At 34.8% G+C, this 26,643-nt stretch overlaps 1 protein-coding gene across 2 annotated transcripts in view; it reads left to right on the top strand.

Annotated features, from left to right (window-relative positions):
* ACVR2A (activin A receptor type 2A) overlaps positions 1 to 26,643 on the top strand; it is a 79,099-nt gene that overhangs the window by 41,316 nt on the left and 11,140 nt on the right. Inside the window, exons 2-6 of one of the 2 annotated variants that reach the window (XM_029934622.1) lie at positions 6,229 to 6,436; positions 8,932 to 9,041; positions 9,236 to 9,390; positions 20,633 to 20,656; positions 24,655 to 24,798. In XM_029934622.1, the coding sequence (XP_029790482.1) occupies positions 6,229 to 6,436; positions 8,932 to 9,041; positions 9,236 to 9,390; positions 20,633 to 20,656; positions 24,655 to 24,798 (641 nt within the window). The remainder of the gene's footprint in view (positions 1 to 6,228; positions 6,437 to 8,931; positions 9,042 to 9,235; positions 9,391 to 20,632; positions 20,657 to 24,654; positions 24,799 to 26,643) is intronic. The other variant, XM_029934623.1, reaches the window with a different exon arrangement.

The raw sequence follows: 26,643 nt of genomic DNA, 5'->3' as shown, positions 1-26,643 counted from the left end.
TGTATTTTTAATTTCTTGTTCATTTAATAACTTGTTCATTGTTAGTATATAGAAATGTAGTTAATTTTTATGTATTGATCTTGTATCCTGTGACCTTACTGAACTCACTTATTAGTTCTAACATTTTTTTGTTTGAAGACTCCTTGGGATTCTCTACAAAGACAGTCATGTCTTCTGCAAATAGAAACAGTTATATGTATATTTAATTCCTTTTTCTTGACTTATTAAAATAGCTAGAATTTTCCATACATTGTTAAGAGTAGTGGGAGTAGACATCATTACCTTGTCTCTGGTCTTAGAGGGGAGACATTGAGTCTTTTGCCATTTAATATGATGCTGTTAGCTATTGGTGTTTTTGTAGGTGCTCTTTGTGAGTTTGAGGAAGTTCCCCTCTATTTCTGGTGTGCTGATAGATTGTTTGATTTTTATGCTTCAGCCTTTTGATCTGAAAGGTTGCATTGAATGATTTTTGAATATGGAACCAATCTTACATACTTGAAATAAATCCTACTTGGTATGTGTGTGTGTGTGTGTGTGTGTGTGTGTGTGTGTAAGTATATTGTTGGATTCCTTTTGCTAAAATTTTGCTGAGGACTCTGACATCTAAGTTAATAAGAGATATTAGTCTATATTTCCCTTTCTTTGTGCTGTCTTTGTATATTTTGTGTTATCAAGGTAATATTGGGCCTCATAAAATCAGTTGGTGAAGTAGTCCCTCCTTTTTTGTTTCTGGAAGATGTTGTGTAGTCATTCTAGATGAAATTTGCTTTTTCCTCATATGAGGGGTATTTTGATTTAAATATGACTTTTCCAGGGCGATTTTATGGTCAATGTTTCACTAAGTTTCAGATCCACTTTTTTTTTTTTTTTAATGGTAAAAAGAATGGAAGTCAGTAGTAGTCATTAATAAGTAGTACTTTGGAAATAGAACTATTATCTAAATTAATTCTGGTACTAAATTCTGTGATTAGACATTGATTTATCATCACTAGGCTGAATGTGATTTATGAAACTATGGCATTATCCATAATAATTATGAAATTATTATGGAAGTCAAGTCAACTGTGGCAGCAAGATAGTAAAAGTTTCGGTAATTTAACTCAAGGTCACAGTTTGTGAACAAAACCCCAAATTCATGGCACAGTCTTTTAAGCCAGTGGTGCTTAACTCAAGAGGAGCGTTATTAGATCATCAGTGAGTCTGTCAAAAAGAAAAAGAAAACACACACACACACACTTTTTCTGTGTAAATAATCTTCCTGTTACATATTTTTCAGTTACTCGTTCCTAGGGCTACAAACGGCACTGAAACATGAATTTGAGAAAATGTAGGGGATTCTGTTACATGTAATAAATTAGTTAAAAACCACCATACTAAACCATGCACACATACATTTTATGTCTTTTTATTTCTTTTGAGAATAGGATGAACTATTTGGAATTACTTTGATAGAATAAACTTATGGGTAGAAATTTTAAATTTTGTATGTTGCGGTTAAAAATTAGTACATATAAGCAACTTTTGCCATCTTTTTTTTAATAACTACACCTTTAAAGTCACAAATGTGAGTTTATGAACATAAAAATATATGTAATGTGATTTTATTTGTATAATTATTGTAACTATATTTAGTGTTCAGCTAGAGATATGATGGGATAGAGACCCATTACAGGATCAGCGTAGGGGGTGGGTGGGTGATGTGATTGTCACAATTTTCGGTATAAGCAGTCTTCTTTCTGTCTCTGGAAACTATCAAATGATAGTCTAGATTTAGATAACCATCCAGAAATCTTATTTTCCTTTAAAAATTAGGTAGTAGGGGCACCTGGGTGGCTCAGTCGGTTAAGTGTCTGACTTCGGCTCAGGTCATGATCTCACTGATTCTTCAGGCTCCGCATCGGGCTCTGTGCTGACAGCTCAGAGCCTGGAGCCTGCTCTGGATTCTGTCTGCCCCTCCCCTGCTCCTGCTCTGTCTCTGTCTCTCAAAAATAAATATTAAAAAAAATTAAAATTAAAATTAAGTGGTAATATTTTTTTAAATTGAAGAAATGGTCATTTGTTTATCTGTTCTCCAGACCAGAAGTGGCAGAGAAAAGACTAATATTCTCCCCCTTCTTTCCTGCTAATTTCAAGACCCTTTTACTTCAAAATCCTCAATATATTACTCCAGGCAGCTACTATTAATTGATTGGAATTGATACCAAAGATGAAACCTATTTGCCATTTCTGCTCTAGGCAATATTTTGTCTTATTTTTGTCAGTTTTGTTTACATTAAGTGGCGTTCCTGTGCTTCAATGGGGTCTTCTTTGGAAATTAAAAATAAATAATAGTGTGCTTAAAATTTTTTAAAAGTTTCTTTTTTTTATTTTCACACACACACACACACACACACACACACACGAGCAAGGGAGGGGCAGAGATGGAGAGAGAGAATCCTGAGCAGGCTCATCACTGCCTGTGCACCAGTGTGGAGACCAGCGCTGAACTTGAACTCACGAACTGTGAGATCATGACCTGAGCCAAAGTCAAAATAGTTAGACACTCAACTTGACTGAGTCATGCAGCCGCCCAGGTTTTTACTTTTTTAAATGGTTGAATAAAGACATGTAAAAATACATGAAATTTAGCTTATAGAGTCTATAATGTTTTATTGGAACATGACCATACTCATTCATTCATTTACTGTCCTGTGGATGCTTTTGTGTTGTCATGGCAGAATGGAGTAGTTGTGACAAGAGACCATGTGGTCTACAGAGCCAAAAATATTTACTTTTTGGCCCTTTATAGAAAAACTTTTCCGTCCTTTGTGTTGAGAGAATAATGTGACAGTGAAACGATTGATTTGGAGTTATTTGTAAAGAACAAAACTAATGTTGCTGGTGTTTTCAACAGGTTTCTGAAAAGGAATAACTTAGCTACTGTTTTTATACAGGTAAATAGTAGAAGTAACCCTTCTCCTCCTCCAGCCCCCCTCCTCTCCCCCATAGAAAGAACAGAGTTACCAGCCTTATAGTGTCAGCTTCTGTTATTATTTCTTCTGTAGTTGAGAGGAAGCCCATAGCACTGGTTCTGCCACAGTTTTTAGCAGCTTATAATTACATCTGTGTAGTAGGACATTGTAGAATAGCAGCAGTTCTCATACTCTTTGCTCTCAACTTCTTTAAGACTTTAAAAAATGTAGAGCCCTAAAGAGCCAGAGAGAAAGGGTCAGAGAGAGAGATACAGAATCCTAAGCAGGCTCCAGGCTCTGAGCTAGCTGTCAGCACAGAGCCTGACGTGGGGCTCAAATCCACGAACCGTGAGATCATGACCTGAGCCGATTCTGGTCGCTCAACCAACTGAGCCACCCAGGCACCCCAAAGAGATTTTTTAAAAAATTATTTGTTTAATGTTTTATTTATTTTTGAGAGAGACAGTACAGGCAGGAGGTGGGGGACAGAGAAAGAGGGAGAAACAGAATCTGAAGCAGGCTACAGGCTCTGAGTTGTCAGCCTAGAGTCTGACATGGGGCTCGAACTCATGAACTGTGAGATCGTGACCTGAGCCACCCAGGTGTCCCTGCAAAGAGGGTTTTTTTTTTTTTTTAAATATAGGTTATATCTATCATCCTTGTCACATTAGAAAATGACAAAATTTTAAAATACTTATTTAAAAGTAACAATAAATCCATTGTATGTTCACAAAAGAACATATATATGGAACATATATATTTTATTTTCTAAAATAAAAAAAAATAAAATTTTGACAGATCTCTTTTATGATTGTTTTAGTAGGAAACAACCAGATTCTTATGTCACTCCATGCAATCTGCTGTGATATATACATTCTTTTGATATGAAGGCAATCTGGCCATACATAAGTACATACTTAGAAAAATGAGTATTTTAATAGCTTTTTTAGATAATTGTAGATGTTTTTCTTTGATACTATACCAAAACTCAACAAGTGGTAGTGTTTTTGCTTTTTTTAAAAAAAGTTAGGTTTGTTGAAGTTTAATTTATGTAGAATAAAATGTGGTTTTTTTATTTGTTTGTTTCCCTTTTTTTTGGGGGGGGTATACAATTTTGTGAGTTTTGATTAACCCACAAGTCTTATAATCATTACTGTAGTAATTATGTAGACTATTTCCATCACTCCGAAAAGTTTTCTAATGCCCATTTGTAATCAGTCCTCTCCTATTGCTCCCAACTTCTGGCAATATCTGATCAGATTTTTTTCTCCATAATTTTGCCTTTTCCAGAACATCATATAAATAGAATCACATAAAATATAGTGTAATTCATTCATGTTGTAACAGCTATCACTAGGTCATTTCTTTTTGTTGTATGATGTTTATTTATTCATTTACCAGTACTGGATATTGTTTCCAGTTTTGGGGTGACTGTAAATAAAGCCACTTTAAGCATTCATGTACAGATTTTTACATGAACATATCTTTTCATTTCTTAGACAGATATCTAGTCCTGCTATTGGTGGGTAGTATGGTAGGTGTATGTTTAACTGTAAGAAGCTGTCAAACTGGCTTTCTAAAGTGGGTAGACCATTTTGCATTCCTCCAACCAATGTGAAAGTCCTAGTTGCTCTGTATATTTACCAACTTTGAGATGGTTTTGTTTTAGCCATTTAACCAATATTAGAATTAGTTTGTATTTCTCTAATAAATAATGATATTGAGACTCTTTTCCATTCATATCTCTTCCAGCAAAGCATGTTTTTTGAATCTTTTGCCCCATTTTTAAAAAGAAATTTGGTGGTTTAAAATATTGAGTTGTTAGAGGTTTTTATATATTCTGAATCTCAACTCTTTTATTTAGATATATAATTTGTAAGTATTTTCTCCTAGTCTGTGACTTTTGTTTTCTTTAACTTTTGAAGAAAAGTTTTAATTTTAATGAAGTGCAACTTATCAGTTCCTTCTTTTGTGGTAATGTTTTTTTAGAAAGATTTTTCATATATTTTCTTCTACAAGATGTATACTTTTAGGTTTTATTTTAGGTCTTTGATATGTTTGGGATAATTTTTGTAAATGGTGTGAGATGTGAGTTGAAGGTTTTGTTTCTCCATAAGATGTCCAGTTGCTCCAGCATCAGTTGTTGAAAATACCATCTTTTCTCTATTGAAATGTGTTGGCATCTTTGCTGTGTGTCAGTTGAGCATTATGTGTGAGTCTATTTCTGGATTCTCTGTTCTGTCCCATTGAAGCATGTGTCTGTCTTTTCACTAAGACCACACTGTCTTGATTCTTGACTCTTTATAATGAATCTTAAAAACAGGTGGTATGAATTCTCTTTGTAAATCTTTATCAGAAATATTTTGGGTTTCCCAGTTACCTTGTTTTTCCATATAAGAGAAGAGATAGTTTTTTAAAAGTTAGTTTTACAGTGCAGAATCCCAAACTGTTAGTGAACTTTTTGTCTCCTGTAATATTAAAATATATGGGACTGTCTTGAACATTGGATTTTTTAAACCCATGAATGCTTTTATAACATCACACGTACTTCATTTAGAAAATATTGGTGTCTTGAATTATGTAGACCTACTAATTATTGGCATGTTTCAGTATTTAATATTTAAAAGTTAAATTTGTTAATATCACCACTGATGTTGTCAGAGAATAAAGCGTTGGGATAGTGTCAGGCTGATGATGGCGATACAGATTTTCCAAAATTCTTTTGCTTGAAAATTAACATTTTATAATTGGCAGTGTATACTGTCAGTTGTTTCTCTTGAAGTGATAGGTTTCATTTGGGTCATTTTTGAGAACAGGTCTGTCAGATATCCACATCTGAATAGCCACGGTTGATGTAGTTCCCAATTCTGTCATGCAAAGACTCTTTTTGAGGCAACCGTTGTACTATAGTAAGCAGCACAAGTGCTTTTGCGTAGTTCCCATTTGGTCACACAGAATATTGTAAAGAAATCTACCCACAGTCAAGATTCATTTAGATTAACAATTTTACTGCTCTTTATCAAGGATGTTCTTAAAAGAAGTGAAACTGGCCTTTCCCAGAGAAATGTTGTGATAAATGTGGTCACTTTCTATTATTATGGTTGTAATACTTTAAAAACTGAGATTGACTTGGAAACCTAAACTCAGTGTCACAACACTAGGAAGACAGTAAGCCACTGACTGACATTTTAGGAACATTTGAGGTTGATATACTGTGAGACAGTTTCTTATTTTAAGAGCTAATATAGTTATATTAAGTTGTTGTTTTATCTTATAGGTGCTATACTTGGTAGATCAGAAACTCAGGAGTGTATTTTCTATAATGCTAATTGGGAAAGAGATAGAACCAATCGAACTGGTGTTGAACCCTGTTATGGTGACAAAGATAAAAGGCGACATTGTTTTGCTACCTGGAAGAATATTTCTGGTTCTATTGAAATAGTGAAGCAAGGTTGTTGGCTGGATGATATCAACTGTTATGACAGGTAAGAAAACATTTTATTTATTTATTTTTTGTGAGAATGTTGAACAGTCCCTTCTATTCCCTTTTTAAAGGGGGAAAGACCAGTGCATTGATTTTCACTTAAAGGTTTCTTTTTTAAGGTGAGATTATGAAGACCATTTTAACATGTTGTAATGACAAGACACACATTTTAAAGTAATAAAATAAGTACGTCATGTTTATGTTTTATCTTTGATATATTTTGAATTATCTACCAAGTAGTGAGAATTATAGATGAGAACCATTTTTAATGTCAATTTTAAGGAAAAAGGATTTTAAAAATTGCTTTAAAAGACAGTATATCTATTGAAAATCTATTCTCTGTCCTCAAGGAGAGTAAGCCTAATCATAGTATTTAATTTCCTTTTAGTTTCTCTCTTTATGTATCTGGAAGAAATTGATCTTACTGCATTTCTTTTTCTTGCAAAGTAAGCCTTTGTTCTTTACCCCCAAGAGACATTTTAACTTGACATTCAGAATTACATCAGAACTAACACAGTCCTCATAGAAAGCTACATTTTATTTAAAAGATTGTACTTAAATTGTTTTATTCTGTACTGGAAATAAAATACATGTTATTGACTGCCTGTGATCTTTCTGTAAGAGTCCCACAGATGTTGGGCTGATCACTGAAATTGACTGGGCCACAGGATTTCCACTGTAGGTGTGTGCTGATGACTGGGAGAGGCTGTAAAGTCCTAGATAAACAGACATTTTGGAGCCAGAAAATACTGATATACTCATGGAACACTAGGTACTTGCCTTTCCACTTTCAGGAGCCTTAGTTCATTACCATGAACCTGTGGTTGATTAGCCATATGTGATTAATAGCAAAATGTGTTGAATAAGCCCATGAAAATGGAGTTATGTCAGTTTTATATGAAAAATTAAAATCTTGGGTATGTATTTAGTATTTAGGATATATTTCTAAATCTAAATTTTCCAGGGATTATTTCTATGTAATCACACATTTTAGCTACGTTCCTGATTCATAGCCTCTTAATGAACAGAAGTGATCATCAAGGGATATTTGATATTATGAAAGGTAAGTGGGACCACTAGGAAAACAGGGTAGAGGTTCTTCAAAAAATTAAAAATAAAACTATCATATGATCCAGCAATTCCACTTCTGGGTATGTCTCTGGAGGAAATAAAAATACTAACTTGTAAAAAATATATGCATCTCATGTTTATTGCAGCATTGTTTACAGTAGCCAAAATGTGGAAGCAGCCTGAGTGTCCACTGATAGATAAATTGATAAAGAAAATGTGATGTACACACACACACACACACACACACACACAGGAATATTACCCAGCCATTAAAAAGAAAGAAATCTTGCCATTTGAGACAACATAGGTGGACCTTTAGGGCATTATGCTAAGTGAAATTTATCATACAGAGAAAGACATACAATATGATCTCATCTAATATGTAATCTTAAAATAAAAACCAAAAAATAAAATGAATGCCTAATATAGAGAACCAGGCATTGTTGCCAGAGGTGAGGGGATATGGACGGACAGGTGAAATGGTTGAAGGTGGTCAGAAGGTACAAACTTCGTTATATAACAAGTCCTAGTGTTAGTAATGTAGCATGGCAACTACAGTTAATAAGACCATATTGTATATTTGAAGATTTTTTAAAATGTCTATTTTTTTTGAGAGAGAGAGAGAGAGAGAGAGCGAGAATGCACGTGTGCTCCAGGCTAAGTGTGGAGCCTGACATGAATCTCGATTCCATGACCGTGAAATCATGACCTGAGCTGAAATCAAGAGTTTGTCGCTTAACTGACTGAGCGACCCAGGCACCCTGTGCTTAGGGAATTTAAATCTACTCAAAAAAAAAACACACACACACACACACAAAAACAAAACACCAAAAACAAAAACCTAAAACAAAAAACAAAAAACAATGAAAAAAACCCCGACACTCAAACCTAGCTTGGGTATCTGATACTGAGATATGTTTTGCCATGATAGGAACTTGTGTCCTTTTATGTGTACTTATATGTATATTTCTGTGTATGCATTTATGGGTACACATACACATAATTTTATTTATAGCATTTAGTTTTTGTATTCATGCAGTAGGAAGCTGTATTTCCTATAATAGAAAGCACTCCTAAACCAAATTTCTTTATTGGCTTAATGTTTCTTTTCAAAAGCTTTTCTAGTAATAAAAAAAATAAAAGGTGCTTGTCTTAGATTGATCATTAAAAACCAAATTAAAGCAGTGGTCTCAAGGAGTTAGTGTGATTGCTATAAAATCAGCTGTTGTGTTTTTTTATGAGATTTAATAACAGAATTACAGAAACATTTTTGACTTTTAAGAATTGATCATTGGATATTAATAAAAATCTTGAAGTTTACCTTGAATGACTTTTTCGTTATTTTATCTGTAAGAAGAACTTTAGAAAAACTCCATTGTAGGTTCAATATAATGTTGATTTTAATTATTTCTCCTTTGTTTATAGGACTGATTGCATAGAAAAAAAGGACAGCCCTGAAGTGTATTTTTGTTGCTGTGAGGGCAATATGTGTAATGAAAGGTTTTCTTACTTTCCAGAGATGGAAGTCACACAGCGTAAGTTTACAGGGAAAATTCATAGGTCTGTCCAACTAGTACACTGAAGACAAAGCATATTGTGTTGATGGAATAATTTACTCACACCTTCTCTTACTCTTATTTTTCTCCTAAAATTTGATACCATGATAAATATTTATTGAGGAATTTTGTAGACCAAATCTGAATTGTCTTTTTCCTTCCATTTTCCACAGCTACTTCGAACCCAGTTACTCCTAAGCCGCCCTATTACAACATACTGCTCTATTCCTTGGTGCCGCTTATGTTAATTGCGGGGATTGTTATTTGTGCATTTTGGGTGTACAGGCACCATAAGATGGCCTACCCTCCTGTACTTGTTCCAACTCAAGTAAGTTCTTGGCGCGTACTTTGTGCTCTTTCAAGTTGCATATTTTAAAGAACTAGCGCTGTGGTGAAACCTACCAGGTTGCATCATTTTCTTTTGGAGTTACTTTATGAATGTTTATTGTTATGGGAACTATAGTTTTTCCAAAGTTAACTAACTTGCTATATCCTGAACTTGTTTCACTCAGGAGTTGAGGTAGAGTGGAACAAAGGGTATTCTGTTCTTTGACAGTTTTATTGTCATTGTAGTACTTTCCAGTGGGAGACTCTCCCTGCTTTGTTTCTTGAGAAGTAATTGATGATGGAGAAGTGATACCACAACCCTTTCTTTTTTCATTTCTTAAATTTTTGTGCCTTTTTCAAGACTACTTGGCAAATTATCCTTTTAACCATAGGGAGGTATTTAGTAAGGTAATCAAGAAAGTGTGGAAAAAAGAGATTTCACAAAGGCGTCCAGAAGATACATGCATTGAAAAGTTTTTGGGAAGAAGAGCAGATGGTCAGTGCTTCTCATCACTTGTCATTGGTAGGTGCAGGTGCATTGTTACTGTTTGCAGCATACCAGGCTTGTACTGAGGACTAAAAGCTTTTCTTCTGGGGGGAGACTAAAAGCTTTTGTAATGCCCTTGATTCTCACTCTCCTGACCCTGAATACCTGAAAATGTAGATGTGGTGGGTAATCAAATTAAATTCATGAAATTTTCTTCATTCCCTGTCATGTAGGCAGTGGTGCTGGTGCAGTGGTTTTCATGTTCTGCAGGCTGAGGAACGGTGAAAACTTTGGCTATACTTGTTTGAGACATCTTGGAACTCTAGTTTTTACTGTGTTTCACATAACTCTTAAAATCAGATTATGTTGGCCTTCTGGATCTCTTGGTTTATTTAACTTTGTTTCTCTAATACCAATAGGATTAATGGTTAAAACTCAGAAAAGAAATGATGGAGTCCTATAATTTAATGACCTAAACAGCCTCTTTCCTTTTAAGCTTTATTTACATAACATACTTCTTCTTCAGTACTTGAAGCAATCTGTTAGCATTAGATTATTGATCCCCCTAATCTTTTAAGATATGTATATGGAGAAATAAACCCAAAAGTAAAATACCTTATTACGCTAATTAGGCAAACATGCTATTTTGTGCAGCTGAAATATTTTGACTTTTGCACATTAGTAACTGAGTTATGAGTTTACTAAAAATTGTCTCTAAAAAAGTATTTTAAAATAAAAAAGTTAATGCATAATAAATATATGTAGTTTACTCCAGATGGTCAAAGGAGATACACTTTATCTTCTTTTGGTGGCAGTTTTTTTAAATTTTATGTCTGTATATAGAAGAGAGAGAAGTACTTAGAGTAGTGTCTGAATTTACCCTAGATTTGTATGATGACTGAAAAAAACTGGAAACTGGAAATTTAAAAACAAATGTGTTAAAGTCTTAATAAAACTTTAAAAAGTATTAATATAATCTTATAGAAAGCATTGATATTTATATAGTATTTAGTGTGAAGGTGTATTTGGACTTTCTTTTAAAGGGCTCAGTATCTTAACATATGAGGCCATTTTATTTAGAAATGATAATTAATTCAAGGGTTTAGACTTTAAAAAAGAAAGATGCAGTTATTATTCATAAATAACCGAGAATCAGAAATCTTCAATGAATATCCATTTCTGTGGGTTTTAGATATTTGTTACTGTGTTAATGATACTGTACATATTTATTTAGCACTTAAATTGCTCTGTGGTGAATTTGTATGCACTGTGAATTCTAAATTCTAAAATGAATGAATTCTAAAATTTTAGGATTCTAAGAATTCTAAAAACTGAGAACTAGATTTAAGGTTTTGTGATGAAATGATCTGGAATGGTCAAGCTTTGTTAGGGAAAATTTAACATGCCTAACTTTATGCTTTCCTTCTGTTGCGAACTATGTTGTGGAAAGGGGTTGTGATCAATTTGGAACTTAATTTATGTCATCTCTCAGTCTCAAACATAGTATCATGCTTTAAGTCTCATTTTGGTGAAGGGATTATACAAAATAGTTCTGCAACACTGCCTAGTGGCCATCCTGCTACAAAATGTTCAGTTTCATCTCCTATTTTAAAATAATTATTGAGAATAACATCAAGTATTTATTGAACACTTAGAGTGTATTGTACTAGGATACTTACTGGTAAGTTACATAAATATATAAATACAAAAATTTTCTATAAGAATGTAAAAACAGTATGTAAATTTTTCCATGGTTTCTAAATTATGACTGTTATGTAAGGCTCATATTTGGGATTTGTTATAAAATACAAATTCCTTGGCCACAGCCCTGTAAGTATGGAATGCGGCCTGGGATACTATGTTTCTAATAAGTTTCCAAGGTGATTCTGGTGACAAGCCAGATGTGAAAAGTACTGGTTTGATTTTACCTCACAGGGTTGTTTATGTAGTTATAATCCCCATTTAGAGATAAAGAAATTGAGACATAGCAAAGCTCACAGTGTCAGAGCTGAAGTCAGAACCAAGGACTCTTGACACTAAAGCTTTATTCTGACTGCTTATGTGGTTCTGCCTCTTCCTTTTTTTTTTTCGCCAGGAAGCTGACGTCTCTGCTGTTTTAAATCAGTAAACATCCCTGCCATCTCAACATCATTCTGTTGGCTAATTTATTTTCCTACTTTGGTTATTGAATAGTCTGACTACTAAAATGAGCAATAACATCATCATATGGTCTCAGGACAAAAAGGAAAAGTCATGGAAATATAGAAGGGCATATTCATGTGTTTCCATTAAAATTTTTTTTAGCACATTTTAGAATAAGGTTTATCAGCAATAATTGGGTTGTAGGTAAGGATTCCTGTGCCTCTGAATGGGTAGTGTCCCTGCCTTTAGTTATTCAGGACTTTTATGAGAGATTGGTGTAGTAAGTAAGGGAGACATACATTTGAAGTCTTAAGGTGATTTCTGTATTTCACTCCATATTTGGGTTTCCATATTCAAAGCTTATGAGTTAGGAAAATTCTAGGATTTAAGTTTAGGAATTAGGAAGAGATCTTACATTCTTGTGAATTTTTCCTCCAAATTTTTGAACACTTTTAGACAGTGACATGAAATTTTTCATTCCTTTTCTTAGATAAACTTTTCCTTAAAGCTTTGGCTAATGACTGGTTTGTGAATTAACTGGTCTTTCATAAGACATTAGTCTCATTGTGGTAATAATATCTTATTGAAAAGTCATTCCTACAATAAGAACTATACTTGGGAATTCACAGTGAATCTCACAGAAAGCTGACGTTATACATACTGTGATCATTCATTGGTCTGATCTCAGTTTTTTGTTCTCATTGGGGGATAAAAGATCAGCCAGCCCTAAGGCATCCTGGAGGACAGGAGATATCCACATATATCTTCTTACTAAGCTGGTTCTGTCAATTCTTTATTTCTAAGATGTCGAGTTAGAATTTCTTCTGGTGTTAATATTTTCTTGTGAGGAAGTGATACGGAAATATACATGATTTAAAATCTAGTCTTTAATTATGCTTCTTAGTAACCAGTAAAAAATATTTATTCTCAAATCTGGTATAGTTAGAGGCATGGGAAAAGTTGTTTTGCTGCTGTTTTTTTTTTCATTGAAGCCATCTTCTTTCGTTATAACCTGTAACTATTTTGTTTCTAGCATTCTTACATGGTATTAGTGTTTTGTTATCATCCAGGCATTCTGGATGAAAGCCTTGGAGACCACTACTTCTTTTTTTAGCCCTGTCATTTACCAAGTCCTGTTCATTCACTTTTTTATCTTTCTTGATCTGTTGTAGTTCAGGACATTATTACACCTGAGGATGAGATTATTTCTGTAATCTCATAGCTGGTCTTCTCTCTTTATCTATACCATTGCTGTAGAGTAGCATTTTACATGTCTGATTATGTTACTTCTGTTTTTTTTTTTAATGTTTATTTTTGAGATTGCGGGAGTAGGGGAGGGGGAGGGGCAGAGAGAGAGAGAGGGGCACAGAGGATCCGAAGTGGGCTTTATGCTGACAGTAGGAAGCCTCATGCGTGAGTTCAAAACTCACAAACCATGAGCTCATGATCTGAGCTGAAGTCATACTTTTAACCGATTGAGCCACCCAGGCGCCCTACACTACTTCTGTTTTAAAAAATATTTGAGGGCTCTTAGTGACCCACAGTAAAGAATACAAAGTTTGGAGTGTGACATATGGGCTTCCATACTTCCATACATCTACTTTTGTATTCTTTCTTCCCATTACACCCTAAGCCATCCATTGTATATATCTGGAATGGTATTAGTTATGTACTGTCCTTGAAAGAATTGGGAAAATAGTGCTGAAGTCAGTTTATGTCTTGTGTGATTCAGATGAATAGCCCCAGTTGAGAAAGGCTCTAGTCATTTGTGTCCATGTTCCAGTCCCCCACTAGATTGTAAGCCCTTGAAGGCCAAGATTGTAATCACTACTGTGTGTCAGCTAGTGTTGGCATGTATAAGCAGTCTGTAAGTGATGACTTCATTGCATTTCGAGTTGTACTGAGATGATAATGCGGCATGCCCAGGGATTCCTTTAATAAAAAGCTTTAGGGCTTAGTTTTAAGATAAATCTTGAGGCTCTACTTCTTTAGGGTAAAACAAGTTGAAGTATTCAGGCTTTTATAAGAGAATACCTGAATTCAGTTCTTTCTGGAATCACAAGCTTTGAGCATCCTTTTAATTTGCATCACCTAGGTCCTTTTCTTTTGCCTGTGCTGAAGCTGTCTTTCCACATGTAGGGATTTGCTCTTGTATTTGCAACAAGTAAACTGAGCACAACTGGTTTTTCTAGTGCCGCTGAGTCAAGAATAGGAGGGAATGGATGCATTGACTCTATGATTAAGAAGTCTTACTGTGGTTAGAGTTAATGTGGTTTCAATAAAAGTGTTGCATTGCTCTCAACACCATATGTGAGCTTAAGTTTCCTGTTAATAAGATCTCTTTGTGCTGATAAAAACCATTTGATAAAAAAGCAGATTTTAGGAGCTAGAAATTACCTACCTTTAACAAGATATGAAGTTAACTTCTTGTTCATTTTTAAAGTCTGTATAAATAGCACTGTAACATTAGTAGCACTGCAACATTAATACTTAATTTAAATGACATCAGTCTTTTCAGTTCTTTGCATCATGATATTTTGTCTAGATTTGGGGCTGATAAAGAGTAAAGGCTTTCAGATGTTTGGGATACTGATTTGGGCATACAAAATAATCCTGTTGACCTTAATATTAAAGTAATAATAGGTTGTCACTTCATGCTGTGCCAAATTACTATCCACTGAGAAACCAAGTTGTCTGTAAAAATGCTCTGTAGGCTTTTCCTGTTGAGCATGAGTCTGTATGTGTACCCATTTAAAGTTAATAAGAGGGGCGCCTGGGTGGCTCAGTCGGTTAAGGCGCTGGCCTCAGCTCAGGTCATGGTCTCACGGTTCGTGGGTTCAAGCCCTGTGTTGGGCTCTGTGCTGACAGCTAGCTCAGAGCTTGGAGCCTGCTTCGGATTCTGTGTCTCCCTCTCTCTCTGACCCTCCCCTGCTTTGCGCCCTGTCTCTCAAAAATAAATAAAAGTTAAAATTTAATAAGATACTGAAAGGGTAGTATAGCCTCATTCAGCCAAGCCAGTTTAGGAAAAGTGTGCTGCTTGTTCATTTGGGGAGGATGAAGGGGAAATTTACTAATTTTAAGTGAGTATTTAATATGCTAATATTGTTGTACTTGCAAAATAGGGATTATGTCCATAGAACCACATCTTGAAATAGGTTGACTCACTTTCTCTTTCTTTTTAATTCTTCTCTTTTTAAGAATTAATCTTAAATACTTGTTATAATAAACCAAATTCTGTAGAAGGAAGTGTGTGCAAAAGAAAGGAGATAGAACCATTTGTTCTTCCTTTTTTTCCCCTTTATCATTTTCCTGAAATAATCACTTTTAACAGATTGGTATGTATTTTCTTGACACCTTTTTCTAATCTCATTCGTTTAAAAACATGCTTTCCTTCCCTTTTATAAACTACAAAAAGTTATTTCACAATTGGTTTCTTTTAATTTAAAGGTATACTGAGGAAAGCTTTTCAGCTCAATACTTTTCAGTCTCATTCTGATTAAATGATGTGTTCTTAAGTGAAATTTAGTGGAGGTCTAATGCATGCTTATGAAATATCAAAACTTGTTTTATTAGCTTAGAGTTGGTGTTAGGTTTTTTATAAGACTTGGAGTCTACATCTCACAATATTTTAACTGTCTTAGTTTAGTAGGTTTAAAATATAGTGATATAATGCTCTTGTCTTGCAGTTGAGCATCCTTTTTTTTTTTTGTACATGCTTAAGAAATAGTACAGGGCTACTGCAAATGTCTCTTTCTTCTATGTTCTACCTTTGTGTGTGATTATCTTTGTTACAACTTAAGTTACAACTTAGTTTTATGTATATTTCTAAACTAATTGTTGGGAGAAGTGTCACAAATTATTTGTAGACTTGCAGCTTGACAAAAAATTACTCTTGTAGGCATATATGAGTTGTTTTACTTAACAAATGAATGGACAGGTTCACTTGAGATTTGCTGAAATTCTATGTCCAAAAGCAAAAAAGAAGGTAAGGGGAGAAGGAAAAATAATTAAAAGTTTTATCCAAAGCTTAAAACAAGTTAAAGCTGAACATAAAAATTAATAATGAAGCACTTTATTTCTAAAAATGACTTCCATTTAATTTTTAAAATCATGAGTTCAGTTTTTCATTGGACTGTGGAGGGCCGCATCTTCCAGTTTACAAATGGGACTGATACATATAGATGAGAGTACCTAATTTCTCCTTTTTCAGGGCGCCTGGGTGGCTCACTCGGTTAGGCATCCGACTTCGGCTCAGGTCATGATCTCATGGTTCGTGGGTTCGAGCCCCACATTGGGCTTTGTGCTGACAGCTCAGAGCCTGGAGCCTGCTGCAGATTCTGTGTCTCCCTCTCTCTCTGCCCCTCCTCTGCTTGTGCTCTGTCTCTCTCTCAAAAATAAAATAAACATTAAAAAAATAAATTTTTATCCTTTTTCTTATCTGGCAAGATGGAAGATAGGAAGAAGTGACTTTGTGTTTCTCTCAACTGTTTCCTGGACCTCATCGTAAATCTGTTCCTTCATTCCTAACTACTTCATCACTATCAAATCTTTTCTGTTAATTTGAGGTAATAAAATGAAAAGGCCCATTTGTTAGTGAAAAGCTGCTTGTATCACACAGGCTGGCAGGTGTTTGTGTTTGTTTTGTTTTTAGCCAAACCACTCACCTCATGCTTGAGTGCCTGTTGTGTGCCAAGGCAGCATGCTGATGTACAGTGATAAGCAGCGGAGGGACAGTTCTTTCCCTTTTGAAGCCCACAGTTAGTACGTAAGTGAACAAAAAATAGGTTGGTTGATTGGTTGGTAGACTTTGCAACTTGGCAATGAAAGAGTAAGAAGGGAGCTGCTTCAATAACTTGTGGCAAGAGTGGAGGAGAAGAGGAGAAATGGCTGACCCCAGTTAAATAGTGACCCGGAGCCATATCCAGGGTGCTTATAGTACTCAAAACATGTTAGCTATTATTGCTGCCAGAGTAACAACTTCAAAATTGTACTAGAAAGGAATCGTATTTATTGAAGCCATTGAAGGTATATATTTATATGCAAGTACTTTGAAATTAATGTAATAAAAGATTTCATTTTGAGTACTCTGTCAAGGACTACACGGAGCACTTCACGCAGATTAATCTCTTAACACCCCAAATACAGGTTGTTTTATTAAGTCCATTTCATAGATAAGAAAATCAAGGGACAGATAGGTAAAGTGTCCCGGTCTCCTGTCAGTCTGTGGAATGGTAAAGTCGGGGCATTCATATCCAAAGATTACTCACTGAGGTGATTTTAATTGAACAGCTTATTTGAGTAAGTAATCAGGTGGGGTCCGTAAAAAACTAGAGTAGGATAAAGAGGAGAGGGATCGGAGTATGTAAAGTACATTTAAAGTAGTTTGTTTGTTTGTTTGTTTTTGCTTAAAACTAAATATTTACATTTACATCACAAATAGGGGAGCAAAATACAGGAAGTTTTGAGAAAATACTACAAACACCCACCGCTCAGAACGGACATTGTTTTGTATCTACTTTGGATTTTAGGAAAACGTAATTGAAATAAAACTTTATTGATAAAGTTGAAGTCCCTTTTGTACCCTTCTCCATCTCCAAAACATTTCCTTTCTCAGATACAGCCTTGTGTACCCTTTGTTATTGTTTGTATAAAAATATAAACAACCAATATTTATAAAGTCAAATTAGCTTTAATAGTAAGTATATATAGTCCTGTAGATAAATGTAACCATCTTACCATGTCATAATTTATAGAATATATGGCGTGATCCTTTTCCTTTTTTGCAGCTTTACTTGAAGAATACAAATGCTGAAATAAATAAAAATTTCTTCTGTCCTTCATAATAAACCTGATGCTTTTAAGCAGTGGCCAGAAGGAGATGGTCTCATTCAGACTTTCAACCTACCCCTGCTAGCTACCCTGAGGAGCTGCTTTCTCCTTAGGGAATTTACTCAGAATCCTGTCTCATCCACCTCTGTCTGTCTTTGCCTTGCTTTCAGGAGTTAGTTGAGAGAAACTGCAGGAAGTAGGAGTTAATACATCATGATGGAATTTTGAAGATCTAATTGGATAGAATGATGGCTGTGCATTTGGCAGTATCAATATTATTGAATCTGTTCATGTATAACGTCTTGCTTTCCCTAGCTCAGAAACATTTGTTCTCATACACACACTATATTATTTCTTTATATATTCTATTTCTATTGGCTTGGCTTTTCTAAAATTAGCAATTGTAAAATTTCCTATAGCATGAGATAATTAGATGACTAAGACAAATTCAGAATTTGTTGGTTTTCAAATACTTTGGGTAGGGGGTAGATCCTTAATTCTTCTTGAAGTCCTAAGAAGATATTTAGTGAATTATCCACCCCCCCAAATATCTATCTATCTATCTATGTCAATATATATATATAATATATCAATCTTGGAATGGTTTAAATAGTAAAGAGAAAATTTATAGTATATATGTTTGTTTATAGTATATAAATGAACCAAAATCCATAATCTTTGTATTCCTATTCTGTGTATCTAACTGCCTACTAAAAATCAGCAAATAGATATTTCCAAGTACTTGGCATTTAGGGGAAATAATCTCTCCAAACCTCGTTCTCAGTAAATAGAACCAGTAACCATTTGGTTACCAATGGTATCTCACTACCATTTCCCCATCTAATCTGCCTCCCTCTATTACTCCATTTTTCAAGGATCCTCTCCTCATGAAAATCTTATTTAACCTGCCAGTGTAAGTCAGTTTTCTCCTTACAGGTGCTCAAGATACCGAATTCCTTTTTTTGCTCTTATTTTATAATTATGCATTCACCAGTATGGTGTCTTTGGTTAGTCTTACTTCCCCACGCTGTGGTAAGCACCATGAGACTCTGGGTAGTCCATGTCTGGCACAAACTAGGCACTCACTAAAGATTTGTTGAGTGAATGGAGAAGTCCTATTCATAATTTTCTGATATTTGGCAATGTAAATTAGTTAAATTTCTTTTCCCCTTCCGGAATAAGTAGCAGAGTCTTTTTCTTATCTAGCAGCCTTAATGACTTAATGTGCTTCTTTGTTTTTACTGGTATCTCCAGTTATGGTGCATGATAGTCAAGTTTCATTTCCTGTGTTGTGAATTCAGATTGTTTTTCGTGTGTTTGTTTGGCTTGGTTACTTTTTATCCATGTATTTCAGTGATTTAATTTTTTTTGGATTCTGTTTTGACTCTTATTTCGTAACATAGTTTATACATTGAGGCCTGTTCTTGGTGTCTCTTGTTTAGCTTGATCAGTCTATGACTTAGTCTCATGTTCATTTATTAAGAAGTATATTGGGCAGAGATAAACTTTGGTAAGGTGCATGGGTACATGGACTTGCTCAGTGTTACGTGCAGGGGCAGGTTTATGATCCCAGTTACAAGTCCCTGTAAAACAAAACCTGAGACATACCTGCGCCCTGGGAAACTAAAGTCTGGCTATTCATTTGGCATGTATTTCTTTCAAAGGGATGAATTTTACTCTGGAATACTGATAAGATGTTGTGATAGTAGGATTAGCTAAGCCCTTTAGATGAATTATAAATAATCCTGAATCATTATCACAGGAGAAAAATCAAGAAGGCAGGAAAACTAGTTAAGCTGCTGGTACAGATAAATGAGTTGTCAAATCATTGCTATTCTCTGTATAAATATTGTAGAGATATTGGAAATGGCAGATCTAGTCAGTGATTGGAGGGGATTTGAAGCCTGCTTTTACATTGGTGACAGTATTTTCTTAATTTTAAATTTAGGCCCTTAACTATTTTAGGATGACTGAGAAAATGAAAATCTTGTTTTCAAAAACCTTGTCAGTATCTGAGTGTCCTCAGACTGAAAAATGTATATTGATACTTGTTCCCAGGGCCACCACTACTTGATTTCTTCTCTCTTGATGTGGCTCCTAAGTCAGCAATGGGCCTGGCCTGTCACTGTCTCATTGAAAAAAATTTTCCCGTTATTTTCTCAATCCGAGTATATTGTTACGTTGCACACACAAAGACATCAGAAACATTTTCTTTATTATGATTTTGCTGTCTTCCATGAAAAGGAGTGAAGCAGTTCAGGAAATAGGAGACTTTAGAGATTCTTAAAACAACTGTCGGAGTGTGGGCTGAGAAACAACTTCTAGTTACATAAAAATGTCTCCCGTGCTGTTCGTTTTTTTTTAAAGGCAATACTGCCCTCTGGTGTCCAGAAGCCAATTCCAACATATTTTCTCAATTAAATTGCTTATTTTACTCTTCCAGTTGAGACTCTAGAACTTCTTAGAGAAACAAGTAACAATTACTTAAGACTCGGAAGTGCATTGGATCAGGTAACTTGAGGTCATACCAGAGCCATCTATATAAAAATACCCCTTATCTGAAAGGTAATATCCGATTTTTTTGCTTGTTTGATATTACTTTCCTTTGTTGATAAGGAAAGTGTTACCAACTTTTATTTTAACAGTTTGATAAATTGGATCATTGCCAATTTTAAAAAGCTAAATCATTATTCTCTTTCCTTCACTTTTGTAACTGATGTGTCATTTTTCATTTCATTCTTGATACAAATCGTAATTTCTTTTGCCTGTGTTTTTTCTTCACAAGCACGCCTTTCATATAATGATAGAGGTAAGATGCATTGATGTTTGTTTTATGGCTGTGGAACTTTTTGTGGATGCATACTAAATATTTTGTTTTTAGATTTTTGTTGTTGCTTTATTGTGCATCCTAATAAATTTTATGTTATGAAATTTTTATTTAGTATTAAAAACATGATTAATTTGCCACTGTAATAGTTTTGGTTTTCGAGGAATTGTTAACAGTATTTGTACTTATCTAAGTTGGAATGTAGCAACAGTGGTTTTAGTTGAGTAGACATTAACCCCTAGTGGCTAGGATTGTTACTCTCTTAAATGTCAGCATATGCACATTTTTAATAGGAGCTAACGCTCTGGTTGAACCCATTATCTTTTAATGTGAAATCTATATTTTCAGATAGTTTCTTGCATCTTTAGCCCCTGTTGCAAATGGGCTAGCTAGTTGATCTTTTTCTGTCTAGAGATTAAGGCTTTATTTTAGATTAGAATTCACTCTTCTCACCCTTGAGAACTCAGAATAAAGAAAATAATCGTGACTACTTTGCAGCTCTTCACTTGTACTAATTTATTCCAGACTTGACTTTAGTAATTCTAGAGGGTAGTGGTGTTGGGGTAGGCTGCTGCCATTTGTTTCTCAAAATGAGGTCAAAATGAGGTCTTCTGATGCCAGAATTGTATAATTTTTATATACAAATGGGTAAAGAAGAGATGTAATCAGAGTCATGTTCTAATACACGTCTTCTTACCTGTGCAAAACAGCGTGGGAATTGCAAGAGAACTAGAGACTTAGGGCACATTTTCAGGAATTCTGCAGACCTTATGGTTGCTCCCCAAAAGGTGGTTTTCTTTGTAGCACGGCAAAGCCATGTTTTATGGATAACATCAAAATATTGATGTCATTATGAAGTTTAAATCTGAATTTGTCTCCTTGGGTTGTTGATATACTTTAAAGGTATAAGTCTTTATTCCTAGAATCATACACAGTTGACTCTTGAACAGTGCAGGGTGTAGGGAGTGCCAGTGCCCTACACAGTCAAAGCCACGTATAACACTCCCCCCAAACTACTAAATTTTATCACTGATAACACAAATGGTTGATTAACATATATTTTGTATGCTGTATGTATGATATACTCTATTCTTACAATAAAGTAAGCTAGAGATAAGAAAATATAATTAAGAAAATCATACGAAAGAGAAAACTACATTTACAGTATTGCATTGCATTTATTAGAAGAAAAAAATCTACATTTAAGTGGACCCTGTGTTCAAGGGTGAATTGCATTGACTTTTTGTGGGTAAATTAGTATAATGATGCTCATAAACTGAAAATAATTTCTGATATTCTTAGATGATAGGATAAGTTAAAGCCAGATATTAGAGATATAGTTAAAGCTTCTTATAGTGAAGAGCTGAAGTATAACATAGAATATTCTAATAATTTTTCATTAAAAAAGGAAAAAGGTGTATTGATCGGCACTGTATATTTTATACAGAGTTATTTGTATTTCGGTTGCTCATTTTGAGTCTCAACTTTTAAGCATTTTAGAATATTACTTAAAAACCCACACATATCATTTCTAGGTTTTAATGTTTTACAGGAATGTGCTCTTGTGGACCTTTTTTTCGCCCTTTAAAAATTTGCCAGTGTTCTTCTTTAATTCAAACTTTTCATAAGTAATTTTGACAGTAGTCTGTTTTCAGGTTGTTATGATATAATGCTGAATAGAACGGTAATATTAGGAAAGTGACCTAAGTTATTTTTACTGAAGTAATGCTGGCTTAGAACTTGCCAAACAAAACCTTGGAAACTTATGGGAACCGTGAAGTTTATCTTTGTGCTTAGAAAATATTCAGTGATCTTTTTTCCTTAATAGACAATGAGAGTTCTTGTGTGTTTCCTAAAAGTAAGGTTAATATTATTTTGAACTGCTGACATATTCTTAATTTGAGATGTTTTACAGACTGAATCCTAGCTGTGTGGTTGGTATTCTTTAGAACAGAGAATTGGTAGTGTAGAATGTTATTGAGAGGCATCATCAGTTTATATAAATGTTACTGAAAATATTAATGTTTAAGTAAAGAGCTGTTCTGTTCTTTACCAGGTTATTCTGTCTCTTCAGCTTTCAGCTCTTATCTGCATACTTTAGTTTCTGGCATCCCTGCTTTGAAAAACGTGACATGTCTGACTTATTTCTAGAGAAGGGGGAAATCATTGATTTTAACTTTATAATAATTTAAAGTTTTTTCTGACATAACCTTTTCTGTTAGCATAATAATTTTATGCAGCCATCTAATAATTCTTGGAACATGAGTGGTTTCTTTTGTCTCCACAAGAGTAGTTTTCAGCCTTTTCCCTCCTGTCTCCACATCCACAGAAGTAACATTTTCCTTTTCAGCAGAATCTCTTATTACAGTTCTAAGTGACCAGTCAGGGAATGAGGGTGGTGGGCTTAGTTTTGATAAAACCTCTCCGTAGATTCTTCTGTCCCCTCCCACTGAGGATCGTAACTTTGGGAGCCATATTTACCTAAGATTTGTATCTGCCTTCCTTGATTCCTCACTCTGTTAAATTGTGACACTCTTTAGCCCTACTGTAACCTTTCATCATTTGAATGTGCGAAGGAGAAGCAGTTTTTGTAGACATTTTAAAAATAAACATCTGAGGTTGAAATGAGTAATAGGAAGTATTCTAGTTTATCTTGCTATTTTGAAAAAGGAATTCTCAAGCCTTTTTATAAAGGTTGCCTACAGTGAAATTGCACATATTCCCTCCTTAATATCTTGCAATGTTTCTATTTTTTGAGGGTCTTTCTATTGTAGATGTCAACTTTTAAAATTCTTGAGTGACACCAGTGGGCTGAATAATACCTAACGGGAGCACTAACAGTCTTGGGGCATTACAAGAGATTTTTTTCTTAAAAGGAGAGGAAAGGGAGAAAGAGCTGCATTGATAAGGGTATGACACACTATTTCCAAATGACTTAGATGCCATCCAGTGTCTGTTGCTGTTGCCACAGAAATTTTAGTTCCTCCTTACAGTACTCATTATACAGTCCTTCAAACCTTTTTATTACTTTGCTCTGGAAGCTTTTCAAAAGGCTCCTACATCTTGGTTTAGTTGTAGATATTCAACTGATACAAGGCTTCCCGCGAGGGGTTATTGTATAGGGAAGATTCCCTTGTGTTTTGGAAATGTCCTACTTCTTCCTGTTCATATACTGTATATGCTCCATTTTTAAAATAACTGTAGCAGTCCTCTTCTCTTTCATTTAACTTACGTTATCTCCTATGATGACCACTCATTTTCTGGATTATGATTTGTATTTTCTTTGCCAGTCAGACCCAGAACACTAATAATTTTTATTTTAGGTCAGTTTGGGGAAGTAATTATAAGTAAAGTGATGAATTGTTAATAGGTTTAAAAATTAGAATGCACAGAACAGTTTGGCTATTAAAAATGTTTCTTTTACATGTTTTGTATTTGATACCCTTATCTGCAGTGTGTTTGAGGATGACTGTGGGCACTTCTGAGATTAATGAAGAAAAGATTTAAAGATAAACAGTCATTGGGGAAAGTAGTGGATTTGAGGAGTATTTTTCTTTGAGACATGGTCATAATTTGCTGTTGCTGGCACTTTTCATATCCTCTTCTTCTAATGAAGTATCAACCAGATGAAAGAAACCATTGAAATACTATTAAGTGATATCCTAAAAGTCACAGAAAATCTTAATCCAGAAAATTAGTGAGACTGACTAAAAATGATTTGAGATTTCTCCTGCTGTACTTATATAGCAATAGTGCTGAATGTTATTATGAAAACTCTTGATTCAAGCGTCTTGCCTTATGATCACTATAAATAATTAGTAATGCTTGAGAACTCAGTTTTGGCAAGACTGAAGTTAAAGTCATTTGTATGTGTTTACCGTTTCTGTCAATTGATTCCTCAGTATACTCCCTTTTTTCTCATATTTAGAATTGATAATCATGTGCTGCTTTTTAATATTAATATTATCGTTTATCTGTAGGACCCAGGACCACCCCCACCTTCTCCATTACTAGGTTTGAAGCCACTACAGTTATTAGAAGTGAAAGCAAGGGGAAGATTTGGTTGTGTTTGGAAAGCCCAGTTGCTCAATGAATATGTAGCTGTGAAAATATTTCCAATACAGGTATGTTACTATATTTTTCTGATGTGCATATGTTTTTTAAAAGATACAACTGGCTAGATTACTATAATTCAGAAGCAGTCTGAAAACACAGAGTGCTTCTGAATTATAGTAACAAGGTGGTTCTTTGTGATACTGAGGAAAGTGGTTAGCTCTTTTGTCTGCCTTCTCATCTGAGGAATGGAATTAATAATGGTACAGCCGTCTTTGGAGTGGTGGAAATACAGTAAATGAACATATAGGAGATCTTTTGCCAACAAAAATTCTACAGAAATGCTAATGAAGATGAGGATTTCAGTAATTTCATTGAGTAACTTTTAATATCCCATTGACATTATCAGAAAACAAACAGAAGAATGAGAGAATAGCAGGCTTGTTTTAGAATTGTTTAGAGGCATATTACCCAGACTGATTCATTTTGTTTGGTGAATTTTCAGAGGCAGTGAATCAGGATTCCCAGTAATTGGTTTATTGTTGACTTGTTTTTTTCTTTTCTTTTTAAAAAATAATTTAACATTTATTTATCTATCTATTTATTTATTTATTTTAGAGAGAGAGAGAGAGAGAGAGAGTGCGTGCACACGTGTACTTGCAAGCCAGCGCGGGGGAGGGGCAGAGATGGAAGGGGAAGGAGGATCCAGAGCTGGCTCTGCACTGACAGCAGGGAGCCAGATGCGGGGCTCAAATTCACGAATTGTGAGATCATGGCCTGAACTGAAGTTGGAAGTCAGCCTGGAGCCTGTTCAGATTCTGTGTCTCCCTGTCTCTCTGACCCTCCCCTGCTCACGCTGTCTCTTTCTCTCTTTCACAAATAAATAAAAACATTGAAAAAAAAAAAGTAAAAGTAGAGAAAGGTTGAGGTGCCTGGATGGCTCAGTTGGTTGAGCATCTGACTCTTGATTTTGGTTCAGGTCATGATCTCATGGTTTGTGGGTTTGTGCCCCATATCGGGCTCTGTGCTGATTGTGCAGAGCCTGCTTGGGATCCTCTGTCTCCCCCTCTTTGCTCTCAAAATAAATAAACTTAAAAAAAATTAGAGAAAGGCCTTTGGATATTAACATAAGGGTAACAATAGCAAGAATAACATTAGCTAATATTTTATTGAATGTGTCTGTTGTGTCAGGTGGAGGTGCTTCACGTACGCGTGCTCTGTAATACGTGTCCATAGAGTACTCGTACATAGAAAAAACATACAATATGTATGTAATACAACAGCTCTGTGGGGCAGACACTGTAGTCTCCATTTTGTTAATGAGGTAGCCGAATGATGATGTAACTTGGCAAAGGTTCTTAAGATAGTTTAGATCCAGAGGGCTCCTAAACATTATGCTCTGGTGCCTCACACTTTCATTATTCTTCACTTGTGAAGAGAAACTAATCCTTTATAAGTAGGCTTGTAGTAAGCACACACCACTTGCAGGCACAAATGAGTATATGGTATTTTAAATTATCGTACTGACTGTTTATACCCTACTGCTCTCCTATTGCCTTTGCAGAGTGTTCTTAACAGTTGTTAAGAATGTTTGATAGAATATTCTGTTAGTCTTTGACAAAAACATTGTTCCTTGTTAAGATGAAGTCATTCTACCTGAAATTCATATCTCATGGAGATTATTCTGAATAAACACAAGAAACTTCACACCATGATAAAATTACATTGTATTACTAAATTGTAAGCAGACTATATTGCTATCGTTAGATACACAAGTATGGCGTTTCTGACGATAACTCCCATATTTATGAACAAGAACACAGGAAAGAATGTTTGAAGGAATGGGGCAGGGTAGCCATTTGTAATGGAGCTGTTACCTTATTATCATATTTCTTTTATGAAAAAGATGATGAAAT

The sequence above is a fragment of the Suricata suricatta genome, chromosome 3 (assembly GCF_006229205.1).
Source record: "Suricata suricatta isolate VVHF042 chromosome 3, meerkat_22Aug2017_6uvM2_HiC, whole genome shotgun sequence".
NCBI lineage: Eukaryota > Metazoa > Chordata > Mammalia > Carnivora > Herpestidae > Suricata > Suricata suricatta.
The sequence above is the reverse complement of the archived record's forward strand: the minus strand, read 5'-3'. Positions and strand labels throughout refer to the sequence as shown.